Below are 27,947 nucleotides of genomic sequence, written 5' to 3' on the forward strand. Positions count from 1 at the left end.
GACTGGTAAAGGTGAAATGGAAAGAGAAGACGAGAGAGAAGCAGGAGATTTATATAAACTTTTCAGCTCATACCTGCTGTATGACTTCAGGCCATTCATTTCTGTCCTTTTCCTTCCTTCTTGGTCACTGAAGGATGTACAGATATGGACACCCAGTTTGCATCTGTAGTGTCTTAATCCTTAGTGCAAACACAGCAATTAATAAGCCTCCTGTTTATCTGTTTCCTAATTCATGTTCTAGCCCAAATATTATCTACTCTGACTTTTTTTTTTTGCTCTGCTCTGTGAGCTTGAAGCCTAAAACATGAATATTGAGCCATGTAACTTCTCTCATTAGAGAGAAAACTGTATCACCAGCCCCTGTGATTTCAGAAGGTCCTGAATGTAATCATCTACAGTAATTAGATCTAAGGACAGAACACTTGGGAATCTGCAATTCATGAAACTTTCAATATGTTACAAATCATAATTTACCCAGCTTTTAAAATGATGACATTATCAAATGTATATGTATTAATTTAAAGGCCTCATTGGGCCTGTAATTTAAGAAGAGCAACAAAATAATGCATTGCTCAGCCAGTGCCGTATCACAGTAACCTGCTAAGGGACACAGGGACTTCTACAGCAATGTAGGGAACGATAATGACAGGAAAGCAAAAGCATTTGAACACAGCAATTAGCAGAATTTTGTTATAGATTGGTAACTTGAAATCCATTAACTCCAGCATTCAAGGTGAAAACTCAGCGTGCCTAATATGTCCTGGGCACTTCCATGGGTATCATCTCCTGTGAAGTCATGGTGGGTGTAACAACACACATCTTTGGGGACAATCAGTGTAATGTTGCTCTCTGCTATCAATTCACCTCTTTTTGTGAAACTTTGAGAAAGCAATTCCTTCTTCAAGATCGGTTGAGCTTAGAGAGCAGGTTCAAAAAAAAAAGGAGGGCAGCAGGATAAGATGTGAATGCATTATGCATGAAATGTCATTGTAAAAGCTTCAATTTTTACAAACTGTATAGTAATAATGAGAAAAAAAAGAGGGTAAAGAATAGGAAAAGTTTGAAGATGTCTTCTGGAAAGCATATCACTGAGGCCTTTGTGTCTAGGGGTTTACGCTCAGTAAGTTTGGAGAATATCACTTAAGCTCCATGATGGTTTCTGAGTCTGCAGACTAAGATTTTGGATTTTTTCGTTTTTAATACTACAGGATCAAGTGCCTGGAGGTTATACTCGAATCCTATAAACTATGGGGAGAAGGGAGGCTTTTGCACAGATATTGTGAATTCCTTATCTTTCCAGTTCTTGAAATAGGAAACAATTTCATTATTTTTAAGGATTTGTCTTGGTAGGAGACAAGAGTTTATAACTAACAACTCTATAATAGATGGTTTTACTCTACACTAACCATATTAACAGAGTATTTAAATAGGAGCAATGTGTTTAAACACATTTTTATTTTACATCCATACATATTTCAGAAAACACCTATGTTATTTTTCAAATAGTTCAACAGAAAACAAATACTAAACAGTAAAATTCATGTTACAGAAGTTCCAAAGAAAGTTAGAAAATGGAAATAAATATTAGTGTAAGTTACAATGCTCAATCAATTTTGCCAATAATAATTTCTATTTTCCCCTATCTTCCTGTAAGGTACATAAGTTTTTTTAGGTTTTTTTTGTCCAATTCCATTTGTTCATTAAATTTAGGTCAATGTTTAATACAATAAAAGTCAAGAAATCCTGAGAGAACCAGAGAGAGAACAAAGCTGGGTATTTGATTTTAGCGGGTTGTTTTTTCTTCAATAATACTAAAGAGTAATGGAAGGATGAGATCTATTAACTTAATATGTGGGACAATATAGGAACCAAATTTCTTTACAAATCTTTTGAAAGCTGATATTTCCTTTATTGAAGAACTTTACAGTGAGCAAAAATATATCTAGAGAAACTTTAATATTACAAATAAATAACCCAAGAATTTAATAATAAATAATAAAGGGAAAAGTAATAATGATCTGTAATTTAGCTAAATTTTAGATTATCTGTGAAGAAACCTAAACACAACAAGCCTAACAAACACTTTGTTCATTTTTCCAAAACAATGGCAACGTAAAAAGTACAAACATTGGTAGTTCATCCTTTGGCTTTGCAAAATAGAAGAACAAGTATTAAGACTTCTTTATACAAAAGACTGTGTATTCAAATGTTTCATATTATTTTGTGCATGTCCATGTGTACATTCATGCAAAAATATTTTATCCCTCTTTGAGCAAAACCACACAAATATAAAAAATCTTCTGAGCCATGATTAATATCCATTTACGCTAGGCTACTGAAATTATGGTGAAAATAAGGGCATCAAAATGCATTTAACAATGTTTCTTATGTCCTGTAATTACAAGCACAAAACACTGCACTTTGAATAGAAAATTATTTTTCCTCAGAATTAGCCCATATGCACAGGTCCTGAATTGAATCCTCCTTGCTCTCCAAAGGTTTCACTACGCAATTTTAAATATTACGTAACTATTATTATTAACATGGTAATAACACTTTTCCCAAGTTTATATTGCCAAAATCTCTATTAGAAATGCAACAGTCATGTGAAAACAGAAAAATTATTAAAAGTAGTGGAACTTGTAGACATCTCATATACAAAAAGGCAACCTCTACTTCCCTCTAAGGCAAAATATGTACATCAAAATTTCTGCAGAGCTTGCAGGGCAAATAAATTTATATTTTCAAAGAGAGATTTTCAGAGATTTTTTAAACAAAACCAGTCTTCTTTCCAACATTTTGAAACAAGCTTCCATTATACATAACTTTCATTAGGAAATTTACATTAAATTAAGTATTTTATTTCTATTTGTCTTGGTGTAACTCCAGATGTAATCTCAGCCCCATGCAGTCGCTTCTTCACTCACTGGTGGGGTGGTGAGGAGAATTGGAAGAGCAAAAGTGATAAAATTCATGGGTTGGGACAAAGATGGTTTAATAGGTAAAGCAAAAGCAGCACACATAAGCAAAGCAAAACAAGGAATTCATTAACCTCTTCCCATGGGCAGGCAGGTGTTCGGCCATCCCCATGGAAGCATGGCTCCATCGCACGTAATGCTGCCTTGGGAAGGCAAACATCATCACCCCGGACTTATTCTTCATTATTCTTCCCCCAGCTTTACACCCTAGCCATGATGCCATAGAGCATGGTATGGGGTCAGCTGGGATCAGCAGATCTAGCTGTGTCCCCTTCCAGCCTCTTGTGAACCCCCAGTCTCCTTGCTGGTGGGGTGGGGTTAGAGCCAGAAAAGGTCTTGGCTCTGTGCAAGCACTGCCCAGCCACAATGAAAACTTCCCTGAATTATCAACAGTTTTCTGTAGAAATCAAAACCACCTACTGAGAAGCAAATTAACTGCACCCCAGTCAAAACCAGCACAGGATTAGATTTATATTTTTCCTGACAATGAGACAAATCAAAAGCTAAAGGGGAGTTCCTAGAACATAAAAATCTTGTTTAAAAGATATTTTCTAAACCTATGACTTTTTTTTTTTTTTTTGGTATTACAGGTATAAGCAAAACTTTAAAAATTCGTTATTATTTATTTCCCACCATGCAAACTCTGACTTACAGAACTTGAAGATCCTACACTCTACACTCTAAATGACGGGGGGGGGGGGGGGGGGTGTTAAGTTTTCATGAACACAAAGCAGGAAAAAAAAAAAATATCAATATTTGTGAAAAACTAATGGAGACAATTGTAAATAAAACTTGTGCAATACTGTCTAATACTTCTTCAATAATTACTCATCAGAGCAAAAGGTGTCTGAGGCATCAGAAAAGTGAAAAAAAGAATGAACAGGAATGTGTCTTGAGTACTTTGACAAGTGGCATAAAGAAAACAAGAAATAAAAATGAAAAGGTGAAAGCTAACCTACTTTAAAAATAGTTATGAAAGCTTGCTTTTCATTATTTAATGTTGAGTTGTTTAAACTGCTTATTTATAATTGAGCCTTTCAAATACACATGATTTGTTAGAGTAATATGTACTTCAGCTTTGTCTCTCTCTCTCTGTCTTCAGATTGACTGCTATTTGAAGGTCTTATTTTATATGGCTGGACTAATGCTATTGCACAAATTGCCACCTTTTCAAGACTGTGATTTCAACCTGCCTGAACAACTGCCACTTTAGCACCACAATAAAAAATACCTTTCATATAACAACTCTCTTCCTGTTAGGAAGAATAGTGAAACAAAGCAAAATAAAAAGGCACCACTATCCCTTTTCCTAGAGGAGTCATGCTTTGGGGACATCTCTTCCCCTCTCACCTTCCAGAGTTTCAGAGCTGCTGCACCAACACGGGCACTGCAGCACTGCTCCCCCTGAGCACGCCCTGTTCTACCCCGGGCTCTGCAGAGAGCTGCCACCAAAGCCAACCTGGCTTTTGTGTGGGGTTTTTCCAACACCCACACCCACTCCCCACTTGCACTGGGGCTCCTTTCCTGCTCCCCTGCCCAGCTTTCTAGGGTCCCATGGAGCTTCCTCCTCTTTTCTCTCCCTGTCTCCTCTCTGGAGGCAGGTGACACTTCCTTCAATAAAATGCATGAGAACACGTGAAGGGATTGGATGCTTCAGGTGACTCCCTGGAGCGCAGGGTTGCATGTCTACACTGCCCCCAGTGTGCATATCCCAGATTTTATCCATATATTAGGCTAAAAGTGGCTGTCTTCAGTACTCTCAGATGTCCAGATCATGTCTGCCTAGCTGTGAGGTTCTGAGTTTATGTTGTAATTACCCAGTCAGAGAACCAACTTGGCAAAAGATCCTACATTTCAATTCTTCTTGTTCATAAAAAGGTCACTCTTAAAAAATATTCATCAAAATTTCAGTCCCCCTAACCTAGAGGGTAGATGTTTAATTATTTTGACTAATAGCCAGCTATCTTCAGCATGGATGTCCACTCTCACTGTCTTGACTCTGGTCTAACGGAGATGGTCAGCTTATTCCTTGCCAGAACAATTATTATTTCAACTACAGAGTTCCCTTTTGCTTTCCATTCAACTGCATCCTATAAAATTAGGCTAATTCTTAGTAAAACTAAGCTAAAACAGAGAGAACTGTTTTGTGCACATGACAGCTCTTATTTAAGTAATAAGCTAAGACAAAGCTCTCATCATGCAGACAAGACTCAGAGAAAAGGAAAGTCTTGAATGGGGTGCAGAATTTGATCCTCATCCAGTTACAGAGTTGTCCTTACTACTGTTGACTTGGGGAGATAGGAGTAGGGAAACTTGAAGCTGTATTTTTATGTTGAGTTTGTTCTGTGATTAAACAGGATTTCAGTCTTCAGGACCTTACATGGTACAGCATAAGTATGCAATTTCTCATTAAAAATACTGTTAGAAGCTGCCTTCAGATGACAGATTTTCATTATTCTTTCTCCTAGTTCAGACTTCACTTCACTGAAGAAACACCAAACATTTCTTATATATCTGCTATTTAACCATTTGGACTGTAACACTGCAATTTGATTCTATGACATTAATGAAGAGGTCAGGTGTCAGTTCTGCAAGGGTCCTAATGTTAGATACAATTAATTACTTAATACACCTACAAATCTGAATAAACAGGGACTGAAGTCCAATGAGAAATCCTTTTGAAAAATAAAGGAGGGTGTTTACTTCTTTCTTTGCCCAGTAGGCTAGGATGAGCTGCAGTTTGTTGTTACAAAAGTGCTCTAAGGTTTTGCCCCTCTTGCTATAGAGCAGTGTCTCGAACCATCAGCTCCAGCTGAGCAGCGTGTTCTATGTAACCAGGGGTGGGAGAGGGAGAGCTCCTACAAAGAGAGCCCTGGATGCTGAAGATCTCAGGTTTTGTTCCAAAGTTTCACCTGGGAACACATGAAAATGTCAGAACCATAAACTGGTTTCTCTCTGCTCTTTATCACAGACATATTGCCTTCCCAAGGCACTTATTTTCTTCTGCCTTGCTCTAGCCACAAGCAGCTGCTGCTGAACAGCAATGCTCACAAGCTTTTGAACTCAAAGGTAGGTCCATCATTTAAGTTGTTCTGCAATCAGCAATGGGGTGTACTGGTTGCTCACCCCAAGTCAGGGTTTAAACTACATAAGGCATAAAATGTTTTAGGTTTAGACATGGCAAAGATTAAATTCCTTACTCAGAGGTAATAAGAGGGTAATTTGAAAGGAAGTACTTAATTATTATTAGCCAAATAATGAGAAAAGTCTATCTTAACTCCTTAGGAATTTGTCTAGAATTCCCCTAGCAATATGGAATTTAATTTTATTAGTGCAACCTATGGAAAAACTTTACTTCTTCATATCCTTCAAAACTTAAATCTTGTATTTTAAAGTTTCATAGCATTATCTAGCTAGTGAACATCTGACTGGAGGATATGAGACAATTTCAAGAGAAATATTTTTTAAAATTAGGCAGGAGTCAATACTTTTTAATAGCAACAACCCAGCAGCCAAAAGAGTTTAGCACCTGCATCCTCCTAGGGAGCAATTTAAGTATCTGGGTTCTCACAATTAACAGGTGCTCATGAAGGTGCTTAACTATGAAATATTAGTAACCAGCAGATTTTCATTGCTCTCTTGAGTATCGATATTGCAGTGATACCATTTCAATGGGGGGGGAAAAAAACCAAAACAAACCCGAAAATTATACCTAGCCTAAAAATTTCAGACACAGTGCCAAATACATTGGGAAATCCAGCCCTAGTCACGAATAGGGCACAGCGGACGTTAGAGTGCTACTGTAGCAGAGGGTTAGTGCGGCTGGGACTGTTCTGGAACATCTGTAAAGCAAAATTCAGAAAAGAAGATTATACTGATATGTCATCTAATGCAGCTTAAAAATAAATAACTACATAAATAAATAATCTTTTGGGCTCCAAGCCCTTGCTTAGATCCTGAACAAAAGTACGTCTAGCTTTTCTTGCGCATTTCTGTCCCAACACTCCTTCAGCAGTCATTTCATAACAGACCATTCTGTCCTTTTTATTCTTTTTGCATCAAAAAAGTATAAAGGAGAAAAACACAACTATATTTAACTTCAGAACTGTCCATCAGCCATGCAAAAGCATAAGCAGGTATTTCAACTAGTTAACCACGTACCACTTCGCTGCTAGAGCAGGCTGGCAGGGGAGCGCTAACGCACAGTACTGCGTGATGCTGCGGCGCGGGCAGCATCAGACGGGCACAGCCCGCCCGTCCCGAATAAACGCTGCTCACCGCCCGGGGCGGGTCCGCAGGTGTGCCCCGGCAGCGCGGCCGCATCCCGCACCGCGGGGAGAGCGCTCAAAGCCGCACAGGGCCGCAGCGCACAGCTCGCGTCCCGAACCGACGCCCCTAACACCGCCAAAAGTTTCAGCCGCCGGCGGGCGAGGCCGGCCCCCAACGCGCCCGCCTCGCCCCGCTTTCCATCCCGACAGCCGCGGCGGGGCCCTGCGGCAGGAGCGGGCTGCCCCCGCCCGCAGCCCCTCCGGCGGCGGCAGGGGCGGGCAGGGCCGCTGCACTGCCGCCCCCCGGCGGGCACCGAGTCCCCTCCCCGCGCCGCGCCCTGCGCCCGGCCCGCACCCGCGGCGCGGAGCGAGGCAGGCAGCGAGGCAGGGAGCGCCCCGTCCTGCCCCGCCGCCCCCGGGGACGGGGGCGCCCGGCCGCCATGTGAGAGCAGCGGGGCCCGTGGCGGAGCCCGTCCCCGGGGCGGCGGGGCCGCACCGGCCGCGGCCGCCGCGCCGCGCTGCGGGCTCGGCAGGTCTGCGGAGGCGAGCGGGCAGCAACAAGCCGCCGCCGGCCGCCCGCCCGCGGCCCCGCCATGGGAGCCGGGCGCGGGGCGACGCTCGCCGGCCCGAGCCGCCGCCGGGGCTGAGCGCGGCGCCAGCGCAGGTACGGAGGGAGGGAGGCACGGAGGCGTCGCGCCGGGCCACGGGGTAGCCGGCCGGGCTGGGGAAGGGGCTGGCCCGGCTCCCTCACAGCTCCACCGGGAGTGGGTCGGGCGGCGCCGCCCGGCCCTCCGGAAAGTTTGGGCGGGCGGCGCGGAGCACCGGCTCCCCTGCGGCGGCCGGGCCGGGCCGGGCAGCGCTGCCGGGCGGGCGGAGCGCGGTGCCCCGCGGTGCCATCGCCGAGGGCCGGGGAGGCGGGCGGCTAGAGAGAGAGGCTTTTGAATGGCTTTGGGGAGCGGTACCGCGGAGGTGGGGTCGTGCCGGGTGGCTGCAGCGGCATTGCTTGTCGTGGCCGGAGTAGTGTACGTATTTTGGTTTGGGGTTTTTTTCCCCGATTTGGTGTGCGGTGGTTCAGGGAGAGGACCCGGGAGCGCTGCTGAACTCCTGGAGGATGTGGGTTAAATGAGCTTCGGCTGCGGAAACTCGGAGCGGCTCTACCTTGTCTTTCGAACACGGGCGAGGAAGAGGTGGTGGTGTGTGCTGGTTTGGGTAGTTCGGAAGGGAGGTAGTTTGTCTTTGCTCGCTTTAGTGTGCTTGGTTTTACTTGTCTGTTACAGAAACGTGCTCGCTGGTAGGTTTTTAAAAGAACCCAAACCAGCCTACTTCAGACTTATTAAAAGGTTAATGAAAATCGTCGTGTGTGCAGACAGTGAATAGCATTCAACTGGGTAATTTCTGTTCCGGACCCTGCTGGATTTTGGGGAGCTCCATTTAATTCATCGGGCGTCCGTCCTCTTCACATGTTGTCATTTAGAAGTTAAAAATAACCCCCCAAGCGCTCCGAGTTTTGCCTGCACCTGCCTTTGCAAACGCTGACTCCCCGGAGTTCTGCGTGGTGCTCTCTTGGAGCCGAAGACGCCCGGTCCGTGTCCAGAGCCCTGCTATTTATAAGAGTTGGCAGAGCGGGGGAGGAGGAGGAGGGATGCAGCAGCAGGCTGTTTGCCTTTTGCATGAACTACCGAGGCAGGTTGCATATTGTTTGAGATGTTGATGTTGCATCGGTGGAGGCGAGGCGGGGTGCGGGGGGGGGGGGGGGGGGGGGGAAGAAGTGCAGAAGCTGAAGTATTCCTTCTTTTCCTAGGGACTGTGGCTTTACGAAGCGCTTCCCTCCGATGTGAATGCAGTGTCCCCTGTGGGATGCAGTAGGTGATGCCCAGCTCTACTGCAATGGCAATTGGAGCTTTCTCTAGTTCCCTTCTCGTAACCTGCTGCCTCATGGTTGCCCTCTGTAGCTCCACCGTTCCCGTACAAAAACTGGCCAAGGCTCAAGACAAACAGGAGATAAAGGCGAGCCAGGAAAAGAGAGATCACACGTCTCCAAGGGACAGCCAGACAGGTCCAGGGAAAATGAATGAGATCGGCAGGAGCGGGAGGGAGGAAGGTAGCAGGGACTGGAAGAGCAAAGGAAACAGGAACTACTCGAACAAGGAGTCTTGGACTAAGCAAAAGCAGGCTTGGAACAGCCAGGGGACAAGCAGTAAATCTGGGAGCATTCAAGTGCAAGAGCAAAGGGATGCTGCTCCTGAGGAACCTCAGGTGGCTGAAGATTCATCTCTCCCAGCATCTGTTGCGAGCGTCACTCCCGAGCCTCCGGAGGAGTACGCCTATCCGGACTACCGTGGGAAAGGCTGCGTGGACGAGAGCGGCTTCGTCTATGCCATCGGGGAGAAGTTTGCGCCGGGCCCCTCTGCCTGCCCGTGCCTCTGCACTGAGGAGGGCCCGCTATGTATCCAGCCCGAGTGCCCCAGGCTCCACCCTCGCTGCATCCATGTGGACACCACGCAGTGCTGCCCGCAGTGCAAGGAGAGGAAGAACTACTGCGAGTTCCGAGGCAAAACCTACCAGACCCTGGAGGAGTTCATGGTAAGGAATGAAGCCAAAAGTCTTTTGGTGGGTTTTTCTCTTGTTTAAAGTGGTATTATGGTCTTTGACTGTTTTCTCAGGGGGTGTTCTGTGTCTCCCCCTCCTCTTCACATTTTTGTGTTAATATTACTTCTGCAGTCCTGTAAAATATTCCCCTTAAACATGACCTTTCTTGCTCTATGGTAGACTAACATTTTTAGGTGAGGGTGCTGATCTTTATTAATTCCTTTGGTATTTACAGTAAAAAGTGCTACTTGGAAGGATGCTGCTCAGTGGTGTTATGGATTTTGTGAAAATTTTCAGCAATACATTTATTTCCCTATTTAACTTTTAACTGTTAAACTTCTGCCTTGCAGGGATCAAGCAGGGTTTTGTGGGCTGACTTCTATTCCTAGTAATCAGTTTGTGATGATCCCTTCTTTTTTAACAGTCATTTCTTTTTCCTTATTAACTATTTAGGTAGTGCTGCCAAGGTTGCATACTGTTTGCTTTCTGTGAATGACTATAGGCCTTCTTTTTAATAATAGCATAGTTTGCAGTCTTGATTGCAGTGATGCCTAAAGAAAGGACTTGAAAACCTTCATGTTCAGATAAATCCTTTCAGACTAGGGTGTTTTTAGCATTACTGTGCATGGTTGTTATCATTGAAAATGCAAGATGTTACAGTGCATTCAAAAGTTTTGGAGTCGGGGTCAGTTTTCTGGTTGTTTACCTTGTCTTTTTCCATTTAGTATTTTATTGTGGTTGAGACGTGTGAGCAGGCTCTAAGAATGGCTTGTGAAATTTCTTGTGAGTTACTGTTAGATACAGGGATGTTCTAAAACACGCTTCTGAATACACTGGAGAATTTAATGCTGAATATATTGAAGAGAGTATGAAATATAATTCAAGGCTCTGGAAGCTGAGCCCCTCTCAGGGTGGAGAAATAGAAAGTGTGTTTTTGAAGGCTGAAAGTAAGTTGTCACCTTTGCTCTCTGATATTTGCATGTTCCTGAAAACTTAGCTTTGGTTCATAATGTCTTTCCATGTTCATCAATTTAAGAGAAAATAAATGACAGAGCAGAACTGCTTTCTCCATAATAAGAAAGAGCATTGTCATTTGCTCTTCTTAGGCAGCAGAGCACTGGTGAATTGCAAGGTATGGCAGAAAACGTTGTATCATCCTCCCCATTTCCACATCACCCTCAAGGGTTGCATTCAACTGCATGGTGGCAGTTTTCTGCTTCAGAGGGAGCAGCTACCGTAACAGCAGCTAGTTGGTGTGACCTTTTCAGAGATGGCTTGTGAGATCCTTTCTTTCCCAGCAAACTTAATTCTTGAGGGGTGACCAAAAGATGAAGCTCCCGCACACCTTCTCCATAGGTCAGTGTTTTAAAGGCTTCTTCCTGCTTTTCATTCATTCTCTTCTGCAGAGTTCCATTTCTTAGACTTTTTCTGTAGTGGTGTGGTATTAATGGCTGTAAAGCAAGCCTAAAAGACTGTGTTAAATGGGTGGTAAGTGTAGAACCTTAATGTTCCCGGGTACATTTAAACATGGCTGACAGCCTTTGTAAAAATAGTGTTGAATGGTGACATTTATAGAAATGTCCTGAAAAAATTTTGGTTTTCAGCTTTATTTTTAACTCCATTCAGCTCTTAGCCCTTGTCTTCAAATCCTCCTCTAATGAAACATTACTGCTTTGTTTTACCCAGCTTTGGAAACTCTAGTGAGAAGGGATGTCTGCTCGGTACAAGGAAGGAAAGTTATTGATGCAATTAGGCAGTGAAACTGCAGCCTGATTATGTTCCTATGTGAGAACCTTGTTTTTTAGTTGAGATTCAGTGTTGGTTCCAATATTGTGAGCACAAGCTGTAAATGCAGCTGTTTGCCCAGGCCACTGCAATCAGTGGAGTTGTCTGGCAACACAAGGTGCAGATGTAGTCAGGTTGCTGCTGCTCAGTGGAAGCAATTGCAAAATGCAAGCAACTGCGCAGTTTCAAAGGTAATTTTATGAGTTTAAACTTGATGGTCTTAGGTCACTAACATGCTATCTCTTGATTAAGGTCAGGGAAGGAGTTATAAATGGATAGGAGATATAAATGGATGTGATTTTTCTCTGCATCTGCTCCTACTATTTGTGGCAAAGAGTACCAGACATCAGTGAAGGAAGAAAAAGGTGACCTCCTAACATTTAAGTGACATTTTTTGTACAAACATTTATGTATAGGTATGTAATTATGCATGCTTAATTACAATGCATGCAAGTTTGTGAGTCCTCTTCTATAAAACTCCTATATAGCTTGGTATAGCAAAGAATTGCCCTGAGTGGAGCCAGAAGCTGAGTGTGCCAGGGAGTTTGAGGTTTGAGGTGTTTCTTCTTTGATTTGCAGTCTGTCCTTCAGTCTTTGCTTGCTTCTGCATGTATGCATGCATTTTTGTGTTTTGAAAAAGGACGTGGATGTCAGCACAACACACAGCTTGGGTTAGGGAAAGGATGAAGTCTCGTAAAGCTGTTTCCATCAGCACCACTCTGGTCATCTGTGGGTATGATGGGGCAGAATAGCAGTGTGATCACAACATCTATATTAGTGGAACTGGTAGCAAAATCTTTATTTGGTGAAATGCAATGAGTGTTAAAGTTCTGCACTGAAGCTGAAGATTTCTAAAGCGCGTGGTCCAAATCTTCCAAGTAAAATTTGAAAACGAAGGCTGATGTATAAAGTCTTAGAAGAATGAGGAATTATCTTCAGAAGTGCAATGTTTTGGAAAAGACCTATAATTTTGAAGCCTGTTGCTTTGTGTCTATTAGAATTTCCTTACTACCACAAATGATATTTGTTTTGTGGATAAGTTACTTGGAAATCTGGAAGCCAACAAACCCAAATGAGTTTTGAAAGATCAGTGGTATTTTGAAGCACAGAGGAGTAAAAGCATGGCTGATATGTTTATTATTGTTAGTGTAACCCCATTCATGTTCTCCTGGGTTGTGTCAGTGGCAAGAAAATATTAGTAAAAATTCCAGCACAAAGAAGATAAATTTGGGATTATGACTGTTTGGTTTTTTTTGGTTAATTTAGACGTTTTCAAGGCTTCAGGAGCCACATGTAGATTGTATATGTGTTATTAATCCAGCTTTTTGTTGGTTTTGTTTTGATGTCTTTTTGGTTTGTAGGTAAAGTTGGACATTTGGTAGGGGAAAGCTCAAATTACTTTTGACTACAAATTATTTGTCACTTCTTAATTATTACAATTTACATTAAGCTGCTGGATAGACCTACTACCCTTACTAAGCTACAGCTTTCTTCACACCCCACTAGTGGAAAACGTAGAAGTTTACACAGAAGTGCATTTGCTCTTTTACAGTGCCTGCAACTCCTATACCTCTGCTCATAAACTTCCCTTTAAACAATTCTAAAGAACTAGGTTTTTTTGCCATCTGTAGTCTATTTTCTACAGGTTTTATGGCTGCCTGGTGAATACACAAGACTTCTGTTCCTTCTTGTTGTCTTCCTGCAGTTTTTTCATAGGTAGAACTGCGGCTGCTACAGAGTTAACAGCTTCATCTGTAGACCATGGAGATGTGGTATCATTAGTTGTCAGAGAGAGATTGATATTATTTCCAGTCTAGCCCAGTTATGTCAAAAGTGCTGAGCATGAGTGCTACTGGGCTGGTCATTCCCTGCAGGAACAAGTGGGATGCTCCTTGCAATGACTGCCACTGGGAACTGCGCTGCAGGGAATGTGCTTGCACTGCACGAGTAGAGAGGGGAAATGAAGGACCAAATGTGTCTTATCGTTCTGATTTATTTAGCTGCTGCTACATGCAGGCACTGTCTTATTCTCTCTCTCTCTAGTGATAATTATGTCTCCAATTAAGCTGCCATTAAGGTGCAGAAAGTGGGGGGGTTTCTACAGTTCCTGTTGTATCCTGATGATCAGTAAAAAGCAATGTGCTATTGTTTAGTCCAAGGATGAACTGATAATGGCTGACAGTGATACCATTTTAGCAGCCACTGTGGTTTACTTGCATGCCTGAAACGAGCTTCCCTCCTTCCTACTGCCATTACTCAGGTTGGTGGGTTGTGCAGATGACAGTACTTACCAAGGGTGTACTGTAAGTATTGCCCTGAAATCCCATGATGTAGTTCACTAGAAGTGTCTTCATTACTTCAGTATCACATTAGTAGTGCGCTCTCTTCACGAAAGATGTAGTCTTCAGGCGTGTGTGCTGTATAGGACAGAAATTGTATCATGAATCATCATTATTAGGTAAGAATTAGACCACTTTTGTTTCTCAATCAATAGTAAATGACTTACTTTTCTGAGAATTTCAGCCTTTGTCAAATTTGGAAATCTAGTGAACCTATATAATTAGAATATGCTTAAATTTTACAGAGGAGAGTTTTTAAGAATAACATCTTGTCTTGTTTCCTGATTGTCATGAGATACTCTAGTTTTTATACCACTTCCAACATTGAATGACACACCTACTAAGCAGTGTCCTGGAATGTCTGTTGTGGTAGATACTGGTCTCATTCAGCTTTGATGGTTGGAAAATTTGCATCTTTTCCAAGTAATGGCAAAAAGTGTTAAATTTGATTGAAAGCCGTAGGTTTGCCTTGTTGATCCTGATCCTTGGAACTGATGCTGGTATTTTTTTTTCAAGTAGGATTATATATAGTATAATAATTTTATATTAAAATAATATTTTAAAAATCAGTCCTCCTTAAAAACCATGTTTTTATAATTTAGTAAGTATTGTTTCTATATATAACTCTAGAAGGAGGGATTCTTGTTACTGACTTAGTACTTAGGAGCTCAGGTTTGCTGACACTCAAAACTTCACATGTGGTTCAAGTGATTACTTGAAATACCTGAGCCTTTCAGCTCTGAGCATTGGATCAGAAACCTCCTCATCTGCTGACACTCTAGCTCTGGAAGTGAACTTGACAGTTTAAAAACAATTACAGGATGAAGTTTTCCCAAAGTCTGCAATAAAGATATTCTGCACTGGACTGTCAGCCTCTGTGTGGGATTTCCTAAACATATGTGTGGTGTTATCCTTGGAAGAGTGTAAAGCAAAGAGGAAATGCTAAGTGAGTAGCCAACAAAGGAAACCTGAAATAAATAATAGTAATAAAAGGAGAAAGCAACACAGCAGGAGGCCCTATTTAGGCTTTCTAGGCAGAGGGAAGGGCGTGAAAGATAACTGAGTGCATAAGTGAGTAAAAGCCTTGGCAGGTGGGAAGGGAAAGTAGCAAAGCATGAATGAGCATTTAGTTGGAGATGATGCTTTGCAAGCATCAGCATGTTAGAACTTTGGAAGTGAGAAGGATGTGAGAGGCAAGCAAGCAGAGAATGGATTTGAGGAAAAAATGTGATAGGCTGTCTGAAAAATAGGGAGAAGAAGCAGATGATCTGCAAGTTAGACATCTGGGTGATTCTTCAAAGCAAATAATTATTTTCTTTTTCAGATTTTTTTTTCTGCTCTTATTGGAGAAGTGAAATGGGGGATTGTCTGCATCAGCTGGAATCTGGAATGAAAAACGATCCATAAAAAGAATAACCTTCTCCTTGAGTTAATCAGTAATCTGCTCAGATGATAGATTTAGAGGATCACTAATAATAACATTCAGCTGCATTTTCATCCTGTGTTCTGAGCATGGGTAACCATGTGGTTTTTGGAGTGCAGCAATGAGATTTACAGTATAGCATTTATTGTTCTTCACATCCTTGCTTCCCTCTACCATGTGTGGTATGAGGATATCAGCAATGCAAGTGAGATATGCCTGGTCAGGAATGCTGAGGAAGACAGCTGGAACTGTACATGTGGCAAATGCAGACCGTTCAAAGTCCATTTTTTACTAAAGAGAGTCTTGCTACTCTTTTGTTGGGAATTAATTTCTTTGAAGTAGGTCTTTCAAGTAACTATCTCATGGTATTCCTGTTCTGTAAGAGTTCTTCAAACGCAGTAACATTTCACTAGGTATAAAGGATTACCTGTGTTTTCCTTCACCCCTTTCTTTGAATTTCAACTTCCTTTCAGAAAGTTACAAGTATTAGAAGAATTGTCCAAAACCAATTAACCTATGGGAAATACCTGAATTCAAAACGATGGGGTTTTTTCCCTGACTTCTCTTTGAAAAATATAATTTTCAATAAAATGTAACTTCCTGCTACCAAAATACTTTCAAACCTGAAAAAATTACAGTAAAGATTTACATTAAAAGGGCTTTCAACCTTCATTTAGCAGAACTTTTCTTCTTAAGATATATTTTTTTTCTAAATTATTTTTCAACCTCTAATAGAGCTAAACTAGATTATGAACTTAATTTTCTGGAAGTTCATTAGAAATTCAGTAAGGTAATTTTTGTTTAATTTGTATTAAAAGTCTTCACTGTTGTTGTTTTCAAGATCCCTCTGACTTTCCCATTCGGTGTGTAGGTTCAGAGAAGAACCTGTTTTGTTTTGGTTTTTTTTTCCTACTGTGGTGGTTCTATAATCTTGCAGGAGCTCAGTCTTGCTCTCTGCATTATTTAGGTCACAAAACCCATTTGTTTTAGAGTGGGGAGGAAAAAGACGTGAAGGGATGACCATTTCAGATGAGAAGGGGGCACTGCACACTGCAGGAGTGCATTAAGTGGAGCTGTTAAAGAGTGGCTGGGTTTGTGTTTCAGGTGTCTCCATGTGAGAGGTGTCGCTGTGAAGCCAACGGCGAAGTGCTGTGCACGGTCTCAGCCTGTCCCCAGACCGAGTGCGTGGATCCCGTGTATGAGCCGGACCAGTGCTGTCCCATCTGCAAAAATGGTGAGTGATGGCTGCAAAACCAGGAGGAGGCCTCTGTCAGAGAGATCCATGGTGCTCTGTTCTGTTTTTGAAAAATGATTCAAGTATTTGTCTTTTTCCTCAAATGGAGATGAAGTTGTTTATGGATGGTGTAATCCTGTTGTGAGGAATCAGATCTCTCTTGATTGTGGTGGACTCAGTTATGACCTGTGTGGATTTTTGTTACCCACGAGACAGTTAGGATGTTAGTACCAGCTGTTGGTGTATCTCTTGGATATATAATTTGTGCGAACTCATTGTGGCTATGTTTTATCTAGGCACACAAAATGGAACTCAGGCTCCTCATATTATCCACCTTTCAACATGAGCAGGAGCAGCTACTTTTGTTCCCCATTCATATTTGTTTCCCTTTCAGATATTCTTCTCCTTTTTTTTTCTTTTTCCTCCTCCTTAAGGCAAATCAAATGTACCTTATTGTGCTCATCTAATTTTCATAACTAAATGAATTAAACTCCCAAGTTTAATTGAATATTTTTTGTAACTAAATTAGACAGAAAGTCTCTCTACTCTCAGCAAGGGCTTGTATTAGATCAAAGTCTTAGTCTATTTAGACGAAAGAAATTACATGACATACTAGCTCATCACTTATAAAGAAGAAATGATAATTTATTAATAGAAATGAAAGCTGCGAAATCTCAAATGAAATTATATTTAAAATTAAAAAGGACATTTAAAAATACTTAGATAATGCGCACACATCTATTATTTCTCTTCAATAGGTGGGTTTCATTACATTAGCTAAAACTGCTTAAAATTGTGGGAAAGTTGGGGGAGGAGAGAGTGTACAGCATATGGTTTCCACAAATTCAACAGTAGATGATAAGGGATTGTTAATTGCATTGGAGGAGTTTCATTTGTATGGATATAAAAGTAATTGCTTCGTATCCCTTAATTGGTTGTTACAGCCCTGAAGGAATTTATTCTCGGCTGTACAGCTTAAGGGCACTCTTGTTTCTGGAGATGAGGACAGGCATTTTTCAAGGCATTTAGGGACAGTTCCTGAGAAAGTCTGAGTTTGGAAGCTGGTGATGTCATAGCTAGCTAGTCCGAAGGATCCTTTGGTACTTGTTTAATGGCAAGAATGTCGCTGACATTGTGTGTGACATGCTCTGCTGCAGTTCCCCAGGTCAAAGTGACTTTAGCTGGCAAAAGGTCTGTTTTCAGTATCAGGGATGGAGTTACAAGCAGAATACATTAAGATTCTGTAGTCTTTCTCACTGAACTTGTCCAGTGATCTTAACAGTGTTTGGAGATGGGTTGACCTTCCATCAGCACACATTCTCCCACAAGCAGCAACATAATGCACGGTAGTGGCAATCTCCCATTGATGACTCTCTTTTGGATTGAGGTGGTGTAGCAGTGCAGGGCTTGGTTTGGCTGTTTACACAGATTCCCTGACACTTTTCCCAGAAATGAGGAAAAATTACCAAAAACTGTACTTGAAACATACCTGCTTGAAAGCTGCCTTTTCAGAGCTTTTAAAGCTGTATTACCTGAGTTCTACCAGCAAGAAAAGGATGATCTTGTCCTCAGCCTCTGAATCCCCAATATTATTTGTGTATTTCTCTCATATAATTGTGAGCTGGCATCTCTGACCCAGTTTCAGACCAAGGTGACCACAGCTGCCTGTTTCTAGTGAGCTGTACTGTCACTTCTCTGCATGTCAGAGAACCAGCAGTGGCTTTGCTTGTTAGCTTTTAGATGAAGAAGAAAACCATTAGCAATAACAAGACCAAGATAGCTCAGAAGCAGCTCAACTTTTCTGGTTCAGTAGTTCCACTATAATATCACGAAGAAACTTCTGAGGAGACCTCTCCATCTGGGGAGTGCATTAAAAAAAAAAAAAAAAAAAAGTACAGTTTGCTTTTAGAGCCTAAAGTGTGGTACATGTGCAGTTCTCTTGGAACTTCAGTGAATTGCTAAATGTTTTTAATTAGATTGGAGCAAAAACCTACTGCGCAGGAAAACCTAGCCTGCCTTATCCTCTCATTTTTCAAGCCTGCTGGAGCAAATGTGCTGTAAATGTGAGCTGGAGAAACAATCATTGCGTTGTGCTTCAGGGTTGATTGTTACAGGGATGACATCAATGACATCATGTTAGTGACGCAAAAGAGCTTTGGGTGCCGTACAGGGAGCTCAGCCATTTAACCTGAATGGTGGGAAAGGCGGAGCCATAGAAAGCATCCAAGTGGGGTAACTGCCATCATGATCTGCAGCAGGGCAGGAAGGGGTGGGAGGTGAAGTTTGGATTCTCTCCTTTGCTAGCATTGGTGTATACTTTACTAGCATTTGGATTCTTTACATTTACTAGCATTTGTGTGTTGAAAATGCACACAATCAAACTGATTTCCCTCCCTTTCCTGCCACTTCTTAACATATAACATCTTCCCAACTTGCCTGGTGGAAGATTGCTGGCAGTGACCCAAGAGTGAGAGCTGTGTGACTACTTCTGTCGCTGGTAAGAATGTGCACAAATGCCCGATGAAGAAGTATGGAGGAGATCTAGTGAAAACCTGTGATTATTAGAAATTAGGAATTCAGTATGTTGACAGGTGTGAGACCCTGTGCCTTATCTCTTGTAGGAAGGCAGGTATGTAGTTGACTTCTCTATTTTCACAAGTTTGCTGGCAACCCTTATGAGGAGGGGCGGATGTGTAACTGCACACTGAGCTTACACAACTGTGCACACGTGGAGGTACAGACTTGCTTTGGATGTAAGCAGTGGTGAATGGAAGACTTGTGGAATTAAAGAGTAGTTGTGTGTGTAGTATTTAATAATCTTCTATATCACATCCTGACTTTCAAAAAGAAGCCTGGATACTTCTATAGCTGAAGATACTGTTTTCTCCTCTGTGGGCAGGGACAGGGAGTGCTTTAAAAGAACGTTTGCTCTGTAGAGTAGTATATTGAAGAGAAAAAAGATAACACCTCACTGAGATCTTGGGATTAGGGGAATTTTCCTGCTTTTGGTGTTTCAAGTCACTGCAACTGAGGGAGCTGTTTTGTGTTTATCTTATATAAATGCCCTGAAAAGTAACAGGGTAAGGACAGAAGGGGATTGGAGGAAAGGCTTCCTTCTCAAATGGATTACATGTTAAGCTTTATGCTTTTGGTAACCATCAGCACCAGCCACAAGTAAAAATCCAGAAAGTTAAATCTGATTGTAGAAAGTTGCATTAAGTAACAGGTGCCCAGTTCAGATCTCCATCCTGCTATACAATATTAGCATTGTGGTTACTTTTGTGGAAGACATCCTTGTTCACGACAGTATTAGTAACCTTAAATTTGGGTACAGACGTTTCTACAGTTTGTGCAGAGTTAAGGTTAAAGATAACGGGCATACAGTCACCCTTTCATAGGGAAAAGTCTGGGTACTTGTCAATGATGCATTTTGGGTGGGAGGTAATACTGGTAGTGAATTATCTTTCTCTAGATTAAGTTACCTTGGTTGTGTGTTCCACTTCTACTCCCAGCATTAGAGCCCTAGTAGGTGTACACAGCTGAATTCTGCTTTGCCTAAGCCTGCAGCCATGGAGCAGCTGATGGAGTCAAGGGTGGCCCTACTCCTGATGGTGTGCTCTCAGGAAGATGAGATTAAACTTGTAACCCACGTGGAGCCTGAGGGGGAGTCATGGTTGCTAGACCAAAAAATATTTTGATCTAAGGTCCCCAAGAGATTTTTATTTCATTATATGGCTGAAAGATTGCTCCAGATAAAATGATGTGGATCCTGTTGCCCTCCTAGCATTCATCTGTCTGTGTGTCAGTGTTGTTTGTCTACAGCAGGGAGAGCCGAGCTTCTCCTTTTAGCAAAGGCTCATAGCTGTAGAGTCAAAAATAAAAACACTGATGCCTGGAGGATCAAGTGAGTCCTCAGGGCTGTAACATTTTAGATGTCTATTCTTACTGGCTGTGCAATAGGGAGACTTCACTGACTGCAGTCCTTTCAGGTGCCTTAGGTCATTTCAGGACCTTATTTGATATTTCTGTTCATAGTTACAGTTGAAATACATGCATCATTTGGTTGAAATGATTGCTGCTAGTGAGCTGCAGGTGTAATGTGCTGTGGCCAGGGAGGGCATGTGGTGATAGTTTTGTATCCCTGTGCTGAGGCTGACTCACTGAAACTTTCTTTAGTACCCTTCCATACAATTGCAGTGTTTAGGCCCAAGGTGACTTAAAAGTGCTTTCTGAATGGCAAATGGAGACCTCCATCTAAGAGAAGGAGCTCTCAAGGGAGCAAAACCCTGGTAACAGCTGGCAAAGCTGCTGTCTCCTTTTGCTGCTGTTGATAAAACAGGGCTTTGTCTTACCTTAGGACTCAAATCTGTTAAACAGTGGTGCTGGTTGATGCAGTACAGTTGCCCCTCATCCCTCTAAGATCCAGGTAGAGAGAGGCTACGTTGGGCTGACAGACCTGTCTGGCCACAAGAAAGAGGAGGATGTTTATTCTGGGCACATGACGGGAAGTTGCACCTTGGCAGCTCTCACAGGAGCTGGCTGTTTGCTCTGCCCTGCAGCCCCAGCTTTGCTCAAGTGCCATGGTGAATCTGACCTGTAAAATTAAATGTCCTTCTGCAGTGTGTTTAAATAAAATCAGATATGACCTTGACCATAAATGCATTAATCTCAGCAATGAAGAAAGTATCATTATGCTGGTGTCCAAGTAGAGGTCAAGGCAGGACTATTGCAAACATCAGGAATGTAATTGCTGTAAAATTTAAGTAATCAGTGCTTTTGATTGTCCTCACTTCCTTTTTCTATTGTCAAATACCTTTTTCATTAATACATTGGCAGCTAATTTATATATAGCAAATGAGATCCAGAAGTTTAAAAGCCTGAGAGTGGATTCTTCAGTCTACATTATAAGGGGAGGATCAAATCAGGTGGTTATGGTGGCCTCTTCTAGATGTAAAATATAGATACCATAAAATGATTGTAAATTCTAGTTGATAAGATTGAAACAGTATTTAATTTTTTTAAATGGAATGTATGTTAAAAAGTAATAACCTAATGAACAAGAAATCATTTTAAACTAATCCCAGTTCCACCCAGACAGTTTGCACCAATGTGATTTGTTCCCTTATACCGTGTTTACTTGAGGCATTTGAATGCTTGTGCATGTAGGGTAACATTTGCTCCGTGTTTATGTGTGCATGAGTCACTTAGTAAAAACTTCTGCATGGACTCTCCACTTTAATAGAGTGTATTTCAGAAAATTATTTATAATGTGGGACTCCTAACCAAGAAATATTAATGTTCTAGGGGGAATGAACATTTCAGGGAGAAAAGCACTATTTAAGTTGCACAAACAGTTGAATCTGATCAAAATTGCCTAGAAATTATGCAGGTGGGTTGAAAAACTGTAGCAGATATTTTGGCAGCCATGTATTGAAAACAACAGTCTTGCTTCTTTCAGTCTGCATTGGGTGTTTAAACTGGCTTCCAAATCTGGTAGGTGAAGTTGGTAAAGTAGTTGCCATAGTTTCTATTCTTGGTTTCTGCTGTTGATGAAGTTGAGAGGAAGTTTGGTCTGTATTGTCTTAATTCAGGGAATTCCTTTCAACTTGTTTAATCTCTTCTCTCACTTTCTCTTTCTACTGTGGGAAAGTTGGTGGCTGCATAGGCCATGTGTGCTTCCTGTGCGGAAATCACAGAATTTTATTATTGTGCCATATTTTAGCTCCAAAGCTGTTTAAATGAGCATGGATCAGCACTGCAAAGTGGGTTGAGCAAAACCTTATACCAAAACCACACAGGCCCTGTTGTTTCCAGCTCACGTCCATGTGTATGTGTGCACATGGATATACGATCCACTGCTGGCATCACTCGCGTTCAGCTGGCTAGGTAGTGGTAGGTGTGTTATTTCCTCCAAGGGTGTTTATTTAATGTAAAAGTTATGTTGACTTCCAGGGCATACATGTTTTCCTAAGTATAGGAACCCATCAGACCATGAAAAGGATCTGTCTGAAGATAAGGCATAAGTATCCAAGTACTGAGCCTAGATCAGTTACAAGGATAAATCAGCTTATATAGTCTGTATGTATGTATTGCAAATAAATATGGTGTGCATTTTTTTCCCTTCCAGAGGCCAGAATGCTCTTGGTTGGGAGTTCTGCTGTCAAGAGGTAGCTGTAACTCCCCTGAGTATATAATGTCCCATCATTTTGCTCAGACACATGAGGACAATCAGAAATTATACTAATCTTGGTATTTAATGTGGTACTTAATACTTAAGTTGAAGGATGTAGCCTAGTTAACTATAAAAGCAGTGTATCCTATAAAGTTTTCAGAATCACTTTGCAATAATTTTTCTTTACAGGCTGTTACAGTGAGCCTGAAAAGCATTCAGTTTTTTTCCTCTTACTCAATACTGCATGTTTAAGTCATATATCAAAGCTGAATTCTGCTGTATCAGTCCACTTTTGTGGCAGCTGCTTGCAGGGATTGTCATTTTACTGTAAGTTGAAGCAAAAGCCAATGATGATATGCCTCAAACTGTTGTTTAGTGGTGGTGGTCCCAGGTGAGTGTTGGAAACAAGCTGCCAGTTCCCCATGGTGGTCAGAATTTCCATGTGTCACAGCTACCTGGCTTCTTGAAGTGTGTTTAGTGTCAGCCTCAGGAGCATAAAATCGAACATGCTTACTGTGTTGATAGAATAGACACTGAAATCCTGGGATGGGAGGAGAAAATTTTCTAGCAACTTTCATGTATCTGATGTAGCTTGTCATGGCAGTTTCACATATCTGCCATCCTGTGTAGCTCTGGATGCTGGTTAGGGTTCAGATAGGAAGGTGCCTTTGTGCCAGTAGCCATCAGAGTATTGGAGTAAACAGTGTGCTCTTGCTTGATTTGTCTTTCCTAACACTTTCTCTGTTACATAGAGCCACATTTGGGCATTTGCTTGGTTTCTAGCAGGATAGCTCGCCCATGCTCCTCAAAATGAAGTCATCAATTGCTTTGGGGTTTTGTTTGCTTGTTCGTTTTGTATTTTTAAGTTCTTCATTTAAGAATTTTCTGAGTTTATATTGCAGTTTTATTTGCACACACATGGAGATAGGTAAGATATAAAAAGAGAAAAACAGATGCCAGACCTCATATTATGGGCTCCCCCTGCTCCATACACTTCCCCCTTCCCCCCTTTGCTGTTCAAAGAAAACAAACATTGTCCAGTATTTATTTATATGGTTTTCATTAGAGAAAATATTCCCACTGCTAATTTTTCTCCCCCATTCTGCTATTGGACATCTATTTTTATTTTGTGTGTGTCAATAGCTGAAATTGTGGCAAACATTTGGGGGGCATGTAGGCTTCCAAGGTCTGAAACACTTGTGTGCATCTTGCTGTATGCTACATCCTTGGAATAAAATTCCCTGTAAATAGAACACTATGCTATTTGATTTAATTGTGAGCTCTTAGATTCTGAAACCCTGTCTTAATCCAGCTTGAGTTACCATAGGTTAATTCATTATCCAGTGTCAGCTGAGCTGCTGTACTGCCCATGTGAGCTCTTAGTTGTGTTCTTTACAGATAATCCTGTTTGTAAATAGAACCTTATGACTAGCTAGGTGCTACAGTAATAGGTCTACATGGCTGATTAGTATTTTGTGGTGTGATGAAAAGGAGCAAGGAAGAAAGATACACACCTTGTTCATTTTGCTTTATGTTCTTTTGCATTTTTTCATTGCTATTTCATTATGTTCAATGAGGCATCCAAGAGTTTGCTTGGCTTTGGGGGGAAATGGAGGCTTATATTAAAGTGCTGTGGTATGTTGGTATATCTCTCTCAAATAAGAACACTTGCCCTCTGATGATTAATGATATAATCAAAGTCTCCTATAGCTCTAAGTGCAGTGTAATTTTCTCTGCTTATTGTTTCATAGGAAGTTGAGATTTAGGCATTAAGAAAGATGTGAATTGATCCAAGTGACTTACTGGTTGATGGAAACAGGGAATTAGCTTATTTCATTAGATTTCATTTCCTTACCACTTTGCTTTTCTGTGGTTGAGCTTTGCAATTGTGATGGCCTTTCCATGCAGTGCAGGATTGCTAATGCCAGGTTTGTTTTAACTCAGCCTAACTTTCTTTTGAGTTCGTTGGAGGTCTTACCATGGCATGACAGAGGTCTCAGAAGTTTTCTTCCAGTCCTGATGGAACTGTATTTATAAATGAATTCAAAATCTGATCAACAACAGGAAAACCTGTTTCCTTTCCTGACATGAGCTTGACTGGGGGCTGACTGGGATGCCTCTGCCAGTGTTTGGAAAAGGGTTCTGAAGGAAAAGGAATGATGAGTTCTTAGGGAAAAGGCTAAAAGCTTATCTTATTTTTTATTAATATTTGTAAAATTGATGTGCTTGTTTTTCTTGTTGCTCTAAGTAGCTGTTTCAAAGTGCTGTACTGGGGATCCCCCCCGTGTTGTGTGCTGTGAGAGTCCTGAATTAAGTCCCTGGAGATTGAGATTACCTTTGCCCAGCAGGTCAAACACCTTTGTCAGCTAGAAACCTAAGTACTTTCCTAATTTAAAACCTTGATCTTTAAAGTGGAAGGAGCTTTTACTTGTGAACCTTTGGATTGCTTCCATAGGGGTAATTATCCATACAGTTTTGTTTCCTTGAGCATGTGCAGCTGTAGAGCAGCAGTGATTAAAAAAAAAAAAAACCTAAAAAAAGAAAATAACACACTTTAAGTAATTCCTTACCTTCACCAACACAGTTACCATAATGATTAGCATTTCAAAGCTGATAGGCAATCAAAAACTTTGATTGCTATTTTCGTTTAGGGAAACAGTAATTTTTTTTTTCTGCCTATGCTAGTGCTTGTTAAATTTTCATTAGAGGAATGACTTCCTACTGGTAAACATCACTTTCTTCTAAATGCCCTGTTCTTTTGCTGAGTCTTCAGCTCTGTTTGGTTATTTCTGTGCTGCTAGCCCTTGGATAGGGGCCCATTAAAGAACTGCATGCATAATTTGTACTTACCTTATAGTCTTGGAGGTGATGAGTGCTTTTTCTCCTGCATCATTTCTTCTCGCTGTTGCACACTGGTTACTGTCCACCTTTCTTTGAAGTACTTGTGAGCAGCAAGTCACACATTCTTTATTACCCATGGAGAAGATAACTATATCTTCACTGTGTGCTCACCCAACATGGTTTTTTTTGGTTTTTTTTTTTTCAAATGGAGTTGATCAGATGGAACAGTGGCAAAAAGAAGAGAACAAGCAATGCATTGTAACAGGATTCAAAATACTATTTGGTGAATAGCATTGAATAAAGAAGATACCTATCCAAACAATTGCATTTGGGCCTCCTGTGTTTCAAATACTTGCAGCATTATTTCCTTTCTCAGAGGTAGCTTCACTGAAGTGTGATGTTAATTGCTTTTTCCAGAAAAACTAACTTCTTGTGCTCCAAAATGGTTCCCATTCCTTTTCTTACTGCTAATACGTTCTTGAACATTTTGAATTCAAAAGGGAATTCACTGGTTAAACTGGGCAGTTTTGGGGGAGATACACAAATAACAAGTTCTGTTAAAGACAGAAGAGGAAGGAGTAGTGACCATTAATAATATCTCATGAAGCCAAACAACAAGGCAGCACAGTGGTAAATGAAATTCAGCAAAACCATGTTAAGTAGTGAAAGAAATTGCTTGAGTATTTTGATGACCCATTCTTAAAATTTCTGCTAAGTGGTTTTATTTACATATCAATGAGAAATATTGTATGTAAACATCTGTCAAGCTTCATTAACAAAGGCTTGCATGTATTAGAAGTATGCTATCATTTGAGGACTGGTTCCTCCCACCTGGTTTGTATAATCTTCCATGTTTGCTGAGCACTCAGCAAGAAGAGGTTGCAGAAGTACAGAGAAGAGCAGCAAGAAATTCCCCTGAATATTCCCCTGTGAGAACAGATGAGGCCTCTAGTAGTGATAGTGCATAAATTAAAAATCATGTGATAAAGTGTGATTCCAGGGGAGAAGGACAGTACCAATGAAAAACTTCTCTGTGCTCACAAGTCAAGGGAGAAGCAAGAAAATAAAAAGACATTGTACATGAGGTCTTTAAAGCACAATGTAATTAACCCATGAACTCACTGCAGAAGATTGTGCTGAAATGCAGTTTCCTAGGATTAGAATAACGATCATGTGTTTGATAAAAGAAATACAATACCTTCACCTAGCTACCATAAAACTGGCTGGGGTGGCATGCTGTAGAGCCTTCCAGAAACCTGCTCATTTTCACATGAACAGAAACATTGTTTTCTACTGTCCACATCTTAAAATTTCTTTTGAACTGCCTTTTTTTTAAATTACTTTTCAGAAAAAGGATTGGGCTATCTTTACTTTAGCCCAGCCAAACCCATCTTGGTTGGGTACTTTGTTTTAAAGGCAAGAACACAGACCTAATGAAGAGATGTTAAAACAGCAGCAGTCCTTTCCTGCACAATCCTTTTGTTGTGTGCTGGGCCACAATAGCACCTTACTCAGTACTTGTAGATGATGGAGATGGGACCTAATGAGGATGCCTTTTTGGCATGGTCTGCTCTCAGCTATTCTATCAACCTTTCTTAAAATGACCTAAAGGCAAGTCACCCATTAACTACTTGTGTAATAACTATTCAGGCTGTCTAAAACTTCTGAGATTGGCCAAAGGACTCTGTATTTATAGTTAGTGTGTGTTTAATACAATCTGCTGAAGAACTAATGGGGAAAAAAAGGCTCAGAAGCAAATAAATTATAGCAGTTTATGGAGTTATTATGTCAATGTGATCCAAAATGTGCCACCCCACAATGAAAACTAATTATCTTCTGGCACAGCAGCTTGCTAACCTGATATTTTGTTAATGAATGGATTAGATGGAGCTTTGACAGCCACTAACATGAGCGAATGATTAAGACTACTTTGTGCTGATATCTAAGCTAGGTGATGATTATGACAACTTAGAGGTAATTCTGTATCCATTATTAAGCCCCTGCCCCCTCTTTCTCTCTCCCTTCCACTCTTCTCTGCCAACCCTCTTAGATAATTAGGTCTAATTATATACGTACATCTTTAGGCACTCCTACATGCGGCTAGCATACATGGGGAAGCTTCATTTACCTACTTTGTAGCCTAGGCATTAAATCTGCAAGTTGGAGTTTGATTTCAGTGTGTTTAAATAAGGTATGCTTTCCTTCCATGTGACTGTTGTGTTTTGCTGTGATTAGATAAGCTGTTAAGACATTGGAAGAACCATCAAGTCCAAGTATTGGGGAAAGGAAGATCCAGGTTTGCTGCCAAAGGCTGCCTG

The 27,947-nt window shown here is 41.2% G+C and overlaps 1 protein-coding gene across 3 annotated transcripts in view; it reads left to right on the forward strand.

Moving 5' to 3' along the window:
- Nucleotides 1-27,947, forward strand: part of VWC2 (von Willebrand factor C domain containing 2) — a 76,625-nt gene that overhangs the window by 14,505 nt on the left and 34,173 nt on the right. The window contains exons 1-3 of one of the 3 annotated variants that reach the window (XM_038128108.1): nt 7,617-7,910; nt 9,048-9,829; nt 16,487-16,616. In XM_038128108.1, the coding sequence (XP_037984036.1) occupies nt 9,116-9,829; nt 16,487-16,616 (844 nt within the window). In that variant the 5' untranslated portion in view covers nt 7,617-7,910; nt 9,048-9,115. Of the gene's footprint in view, nt 1-7,616; nt 7,911-7,977; nt 8,269-9,047; nt 9,830-16,486; nt 16,617-27,947 lie in introns of those variants that run through there. The other 2 variants (XM_038128109.1, XM_038128110.1) reach the window with 2 other exon arrangements.

The sequence above is a fragment of the Motacilla alba genome, chromosome 2, assembly GCF_015832195.1.
Source record: "Motacilla alba alba isolate MOTALB_02 chromosome 2, Motacilla_alba_V1.0_pri, whole genome shotgun sequence".
Taxonomy (NCBI): Eukaryota; Metazoa; Chordata; class Aves; order Passeriformes; family Motacillidae; genus Motacilla; species Motacilla alba.